Genomic DNA, 8,371 nt, shown 5'->3' with positions numbered 1-8,371 from the left:
AAGATGACAGAGAGATAGAAGATTTTGAAGACAAGGAAGACAAGAAAGAATCTGCCAAGAAACATGAAAAGCAACTAGACTTGAGGGAAGCAGGTGATAAACATCAAGTGAAGGAAGAAGATGACATGAAGAAAGATAATGCTGCTGAAGAGGATGTCAGGAAAGAGCTTGAAGACAAAGAGCATGAAGACAAAGACAAGAAAGAGCATAAAGACAAGGAGCCCAAAGACAAGGAGGAGGAAGATGAAGAAGAGAAAGATGAGGTTAGTTGTCCAAGTTCAAATTGTAAAGAACTGAACATTTAATGATTCAAACAAATCAGAGCATCCATTTTGAAATGCAGAATGTGTGACTTTGTCACACCAAGCATTGTTGGTGTGTTGGGTTACATCCAGAGGTTTTCATGTCCAGTCCTTGAAGCAGACTCGGGCTGCTGTCTTCACAGAATTTGAATCGGATGTAGCAAATTGCAAGGTGCGGTGACACAACTTTGTAATGTTCTTTTACATTTTGTATCTCATGTGCCTGTATATTTGCATATTGCAGGGACAAAAGAAACAGCTGCTGGACATCATCCAAAAGCAGCAGGAACAGCAGGAGAAGCTGTTGGAGGTACAGCAGCAGCTGTTGGATGAGCTGAAAGAGCACAAGGCTAAAGATGTAGGCGATGGAGACCAGCAGAAACAAGATGGAGACCACATCGGTGTGCCCCAAGAGCCTAGGGGTGTTGTGCTACAGAACGCAGACATCCAACAGCAGCAAGGGTTTGTAGACGCGGGGCTAAACCAGGCTATGGTGGATGGAAATTTACAACAGAAAGGTGTCGGAGATGTTCTGCAGCAAGGTCGTGTTGTGGACATGGGGCTACAACAACAGCTAGGGGATGGGCAATTGCACCAAGATGCAGCTCCCAAATTGCACCAGCCTGTTGATGTTGCAGCATTGCAGCAAATGGGTGCAGGAGATGCATTACAGCTTGGTAATCTTCAACAGGGGGGTATGGCAGACCTTGGGCATCAGCGAGGCAACGTTGTGAACAACAATGAGGTTATAGTAAACAATGCCGCACTAGAGGTTGCAGAACTCCATCAGGGTATTTTGGCAAACGCTGGGAAGCAGCAAGGAATAGTTGACAATGTTGGAGTCCAGCAGGGCCATCTAGTCAATGGGAACTTGAAGCAGGCTGCTCCAATGGACAATGCAAGGATGGATCAAGGAATCGCAGCAGACGGAAAGCTTAAGTTATCAAAGCAAGATGTTGTCCCTCATCAAGACATTGGGAGGCAGGTAGACCAAGGGCAGGGAATAGTAAACAACATCATTCAGCTTGACCAAGATAAAGCAATACAACAAAAGCAAGACGTCAACATACACCTAAATCCAGTTGACAGCAAGAAAGCAGTAGAGAAGCATGTTGGAGGATTAGACCTGGATGTCAAGCCTGCTCAAGACGGATTGCCTGATGCAAACCCTGCACACCGTAGAGTGGAGAGAGATGTTGGTGGCCTGGAGATAGTAGAGGTGCCAAAAGATGGTCTAGCACAAGCTGCTGATCAACTACAGGTCCAGCCTGCAGAAGGACTTCAGCAGGGTTCTGTCAAAGACAACATCAATGCAGAAGGCAAGAAGCTCAACAATAATGATGGTCTGGTCAAGATGGAAGCACCAAAAGAGGAGGTAGTAAACAAGAATCAGTTAAATCGGGACTTGAAGTATCATGCAACAGTTAAACCAGCAAAGGTCCTTGTATCAGATAAAGGCAATGATGAAAGCAAAGCAAAGGAGGAAATCCTTCAGAATTCACCAGGTGATGACATGAAAGGCAAGGAAGAAGAAAATTTGAAGTTTGAAGAGGCAAAACATGACATAGAAGAGGAAAAAGATGATAAATGGGATTTCAACAATTACAAGAAGGAGGAAAACCTTCCTTTAGATGAGAACAATAATGTAAAAATGGTCATTGATGGTGATAATCTTAAAAAAGACTTGGTAGGTCAAGCTGAAGGTCACAACCTCGTCAATCTAGCTCAGGTGAGGGATCTCAAAGCCCATCCTGACAAGAAGGATGATCATGATCATAGAAAAGAGTTCAGGAAATAGACTTTGAATTTTATTTAGATCTGGTGTAAAATGGTTAACTAATACTTGGTGACTTCATAAAACTGCCATTCTTAAAATTCAACGCTTTGTAACAATACTAATGAGATTTTGAGGTGCTGAAAACAGTCCAACGCTGTACAGCTTTCAACTGTCATATCTCTGTGTATACAGCATCATCTCTGCATCTAATGACAACTGTGAATAGTGCTGCATGTGTACTTTAAAGCAAGTAGGGTGTAGCAACATTTCAGGACAGGTTGGACACTGGTACATTTGATAATAAGGCATCATGACAATCTGAATAGCTCACATCTAAAACACATGTAGAACTGTGACGTAGACTCAGAAGAATCTTCTGTGAAGATTTCAGCATTTTTCAATCTTATTTTATTTCAGCTGTCAAGTTTACCAGATATTCCATCATTACCTAAAGATGTCTTTAATTCAAGGTGTTAGAAAGTATACATAATATGTACATACTACAGAGTTGAACAAAATTCCAGCAATAGTTGTATTAACTAGTATTACATATCTGTACCTAGGATCTGTCTTACTACACTTGTTGCCTGTGGTACATATGAATCTGTTGCAAGCGCTAGCTGTAAAACAGTATTAGGTGGGGCCTTGATACAGTTTTGTAAGATATTCATGTACAAAGCAAATGGTTTATGGGGAGGTCATCGTAATAAGACTTTCACTATGTAAAGATTGAAGCATTTTGCACACAGGAATGCACTAGCCTCTGGTTGAGAAAAGGCACTTGTAGAAAACTTCTCATGTAGACAGTAGAGCATCATGCAAACTGCAATTATGGTTTATCATTCTCTTTAACTTGCCTTAAGAAACTTAAATGTAGAATATAACTTCTGGTGAGGAGCTGTAATTCATACGTGTAAATGTTATGCCATATCCCTGACATCTATGTCAAACGTCAGCACATGTATTTTACCTTCCATGTTGTGTATATTTGAATGTACATACAGGAAAGGATCACAATTTAAAAAATATCATTTTTTTCTTACACTAACATAATAAAGTGACTGTGGGTAGAATTTTCTGTTGTCTTTTGAAATGATGTTCAATCAGAACAGTTTACACAGTTTATATCTTACCAAATATTGATGGTTATATAATTCCAGAACTTAAGAAAATGACAACTATAAACATGTGATAATTGCACCACTTCTTAATATATCTTGCACATCTTACAATGCAGAAGTATACAACTTGCAAGTTAGTTATGAAAACTTAATTACATGTATCATATTTGTGCCAGTGTTTGACTCCCCATACAGAATAATCCACTGCACTTGGACACACGATTTCGGTAATATCACCTGACAGTGTATAAAACACATTAGTATTTTTTCAAAATATTGGGGTTACAATTAAGATCTACATTAGGCCACAGCAAGTAAATTTTATGGATGACATCCTCTGCAGACTGCAAAAATAATGAGATAGGGCGAAAAAAAAACAAGATGGGTAAAAAAAAACAAGATGGCTAAATTTTCAAAATAGACACCATAAACGTCGTAACAAGACTTTAAGTGACAAAACATGGTAGCACTGACAACAAATCATTCATTCCTGTATTCAAGAAGTGAACTAGTGTTGTTAAAGTGACACTAGTGTGGTAGACTAGTATTACTTACCAAGTTGCCAACTACACTCATGACTTCCATAGTGGTGCCACTTTTACAGCTTTCAGCTGGTTTCACTTCTATAACTACAGTAATGGCTACCTCGCTAGTGTGACTTCTACAAGTACAATCATTAGGCTAAAACACAACATACTTTCCCATTTTGGTACTTTCTCATCATGTTGACCATCTCCAAAGAAGAAAAAAGATTCTTGTTTTTTTTTCTGAAATCAGGCGAAAATTAATGAGCGCGCGGATGTCATCCATAAAATTTACTTGCTGTGGCCTTATAGATATGATAGTCGAGTCAACCTCGACCACTAAAACAGGAACTCGACAATCGCCGACATGAGAACTACAAGAAAAAGTAAGATTCACTGATCTGTTTACCTCAGACAAAAGCCGGGTTACTACAGGTCATTCGACATGGCCCTTCAAAACACACTGTTTTACTCGTCGTCGGCCCTTCGGGCATTCATGTCTTTCTCGAAACTGTCTACTAATGTGAAAAGGTCAATCACAGAATGCGGGATCAAGAAACTGTTCCACGCCAGGGGATGTCGCGGGGGGAAGAACATCACTAGACAGATACCTGTTGTGCTGGGGAACCGCCACCTTATCCCGCGCACATTGCATTCCACGTTTCGGGGGAAAGTTCTGCAGAACCTTAGAAAGAATGGAGATGAGAAGAAGAGAGGGTATCCCTCCAAGACTCCTTCAATCTTACTTTGCAACCCCAGATCGTTGGTAAACAAATTAGAGGAATTCCAGACCATTCTTTTGAACAATAGCATAGACATTGCAGCCGTGACGGAGTCGTGGTTCACACCTGACATGTCAGAGACACACCTTGCTGTGGATGGGTACAACATGTTTTCCAAATGCCGCACGGATCGACGAGGAGGAGGCGTTGCCCTTTATGTTAAAGATACCATCCCAGCCAAAGTTGTGCAAGACACCTGTGTGCCACATGAACTAGAATGTTTATGGATATCGGCAAGACCCAGACGCCTACCCAGAGGCATATCTGAACTGATCATCTGCGCAGTATACAACCCTCCAGCATCCCGTCACCAGGACATACTTGTGGGCCACCTACTTACTGAAACAGATCGCTTACGAACGCGAAACCCAGAAGCAGGGATAGTTCTATTGGGCGACTTCAATAGACTCGACACAAAGGACATCTGCAGCGGAAACGGACTGACTCAAGTGGTCGAAATGCCCACCAGAGGACAAGTTATTCTAGATGTTATTATAACAGACCTCCAGTCATACTATGACATACCAGAAATCACTAGTCCTCTCGGCCTAAGTGACCATAACATTGTTCTGTGGAAACCCAAGTCACACCACGTACACCATGAAACTAAAACAAAAACAGTGCGCCCCATGCGAGACTCAAATATCCGCGCCTTTGGACAGTGGCTTTGTTCGTATCAGTGGCAAGAGCTGTACGAGGAACCCTCATGTGAGATCAAATCAGCCATCTTCTACGAAACAATTGGAAAAGCTATTGAACAGTTTTTCCCCACCCGCCAGATTAAAATGCACGCTACAGACAAGCCATGGATCAATCCAGAGGTGAAAGCCCTCATCCTCAGAAGACAGAAAGCCTTTAAAGAAGGTAAAGCTCTACTTTGGAAGTATCTCAGAAACAAAGTAAACCGCGAGGTGAAAAAGGCACGGAGGTCTTATTACAGCGACCGGATTGAAAAACTACATAAGGAGAACCCGGCCAGCTGGTACAGGGAAATCCGAGGTCTACTAAACATGCAGCACAAAGAACTTTCTGTCAGCATTCCGGATAACGAGTCGGCGGACAGCCTTTTCATCGCCAACTACATAAATGATCAATTTGCAACAGTGGCACAAGGACGCCCCAGTCTTGACCCAGCACAGCTCCCGGCTTACCTGCCGTGCGAGGCCCCACCGCCAGAGGTGCACCCCTGGGATGTGTGCCCTATTCTGCAAAAGCTTAAAGTTGGGAAAGCGCCGGGCCCTGATCAGTTGAGCACGAGAGTGTTAAAGGAATTCGCCTATGAATTCAGCCAACCAGTTGCTGACATTTTAAATACATCGTTTAAACAGGGGTACGTACCTCAGCAGTGGAAGGATGCCATAGTTGTGCCCCTCCCCAAGTGCCAACCCCCCTGCATCAGTAAACTGCGACCAGTTTCCCTGACGTCACAATTAGCCAAGGTCGCTGAATCTTTCGTGAGCAAGTGGCTGCTACAAGACATCCGAACCTCACTTGATCCACAACAGTATGGCTGTCTCAAGGGAAAGTCAACTGCACACTACATGGTTAGTTTGACTGACTACGTGGCGAGAAACTCTGATAGACTGGGCAACATCACTACACTTGTTATGACGGACTTTTCAAAGGCATTCGATCGGATCGACCACAACATTGCTATTTCCAAATTGCTACAGCTCGGTGCACGACCATGTCTGATACCTTGGATAGTACCAAATCCCGCGTCACTTGGCCTCTGTTCGGTTTAAGTTATGGATAGTAAAGACGGGGCCTTAGGCCGGGGCCCGAACAGAAGCAAAGTGGTACGCGCGGATGCCACCTGCTCGCTAGATTTTTTTTTTTTTTTCTTTTCCCGTGAGTCGCAGCGAGCTTCCTTGAGTTCGCCACCAATCTCAGCTGGGCCGCCTTAATTGAACACAAAGCGCTGTTGGTAGTGGTAAAAACAATTCTTAAAACGCAACATGTAACCTCAGATTCTATTTAGTATGCCAACTCGTAATCCATACTCTACTCCATCAGATGCTGCTAACGCATTTCTTGGAAGCCGGGTTAGACTTATTACCTTACACACTACGAAATGTCCGGTTGATGAGTTTTTTTTTTTTTTTTTTTTTTTTTTTAATGGCACCTCTAAGTCCTTATGGCCCTGACTCATTCATCGCACTATGGCTCACCTTTCCTACCCCTGCCCCGCGACACAGAGTGGTGTGTGGGGGTAGGGTGTGGCTTAATCCTCTCAGAGTGCCACGTGACTTGGGATAGTACCAAATCCCGCGTCACTTGGCCTCTGTTCGGTTTAAGTTATGGATAGTAAAGACGGGGTCCAACCCTCTTACCCTTTCATACGACCCTAAAGCTCCTTTCTTATACCCTTTCTTCCAATACTTACAATATCAATATTCTTCTTCCTCTGTCTTCCTACCCCTTTTCAAGTACACTCCCTCGCCTCCCGCTGATCAACCGAAGAAATAAGTGCGCATGTGTGAAGCTTTGCCAACACTTGGCTACCTAGACTGTTTCCCACCCTACTCCTCAGCTTGTATGCTGAGCTTTACCTGTAGGTCGCACAGCATGATTGTTCTTACCCAAAAAGTGCTGTGTGGTGATTATCATATAATACCGTCATGTCTCTGTAATTGACCATGTACCGCCCTAACGTTGCAAACTGGAAAATACAATGTTTGTATCTAGTCTGAATACCTTTGCCTGTAGAGATGGTTTCCTGTCGGTTAATTATAGGTACTTAGTACTCTGAAACCAATGACCGCGAGTGGAATCAGCAACGGATCCCATGTCCTCCCATGTAGTTAGCATATCGCAGGCTGGCTTTTGATTTTCGGACCATGAAGAAATTTCCTTTTCTTCACGGTATCTTGAGTTTTGATAAACTAGGCCCTGCCGGACAAACCTGTGCGCATAATTCCCAACTACTTTTTCTAGGCTTTGTTCTGGTTAAGGAAGTCCATACTATTCCAATGCTATGCATGCCTTATGGGAAAAGTGCAAGGTTGAGCCTCCCTGGCCTAAACATACGCCGTATTGTCCGTCACTGTTGTATACCTGTGGTTACATCCCCTCGAGTTTTTAGTCAAGATTTTTGACTTTTTTTTTTTCCAAACCACACCGATTAACCGTGTTGTGCTATTTCTCTCCCTTGTGGTTATTCGTTTTGCCTTCCGTCCATCGGGATAGTCCTAAATATATTTTGTTCCACGCTGAAAAAGACACTTGTGTTTGACACATATTGTAGATGACAGTCCCCATCGTCCGTGTTTCTATTTTGCGATGAAAAGTCACCATATCAGTTAAACAAGCACATCGCTACTAGAAATTTTAGCGTCGCACTGAGGGCGTCCTACCTGCCGCTGAGGTCGTCACGTTGTTCCATGCCCAACTTAGATACCACGACTTTTTATTCACTCCTCAACTCACGGGCAATCATTGGGATAAGAAACTGAGCCCTCTGATATTGGTAACCTGCTGCGCTCATGAAAACGTCAGTGCTGGACTGCACTACCGCAATCCTTGAGCTTACAAGTCGCTGGCCGGTCCGCTTCGGGTACCTTCCTCATTGCTCGGAACTTGCCGCTGGGCTGTTCCACGCCTGCTCGGTGTGATCCCGAGTACTCTATTTGGGTCACATTCGGAACCCCCACCCGGGTACTTCAGCACGGGCGAAAGTTCAACAACAAATTCATTGGCTTATCGTCGCAGTATGTTCAGACGAGTCCATTCTTGGCTGGAAACCACATAGATCTGCGAAACGTCATTCGCCTTGTCGTTATTCTCCCTAAAATGTGAAATGTCAATAGTTGAGCAGATCACTCAAGTCAAGGTGGTAACCGTGGCTCACGTGACAAAAATCAAG

The 8,371-nt window shown here is 43.4% G+C and overlaps 1 protein-coding gene across 1 annotated transcript in view; it reads left to right on the top strand.

The window, feature by feature from the left end:
* The window catches only part of LOC118428489 (putative sodium-coupled neutral amino acid transporter 10), a gene marked incomplete in the record, with an annotated part of 12,064 nt that extends 8,912 nt beyond the window's left edge, over nt 1–3,152 (top strand). The window contains 2 exon segments of the mRNA XM_035838574.1: nt 4–263; nt 547–3,152. Of these exon segments, the coding sequence (XP_035694467.1) occupies nt 4–263; nt 547–2,100 (1,814 nt within the window).
* Between the last annotated feature and the right edge of the window lie 5,219 nt (nt 3,153–8,371).

This window comes from Branchiostoma floridae, chromosome 13 (assembly GCF_000003815.2).
Source record: "Branchiostoma floridae strain S238N-H82 chromosome 13, Bfl_VNyyK, whole genome shotgun sequence".
Classification (NCBI taxonomy): domain Eukaryota; kingdom Metazoa; phylum Chordata; class Leptocardii; order Amphioxiformes; family Branchiostomatidae; genus Branchiostoma; species Branchiostoma floridae.
This window is presented reverse-complemented; position numbering and strand designations above follow the sequence as displayed.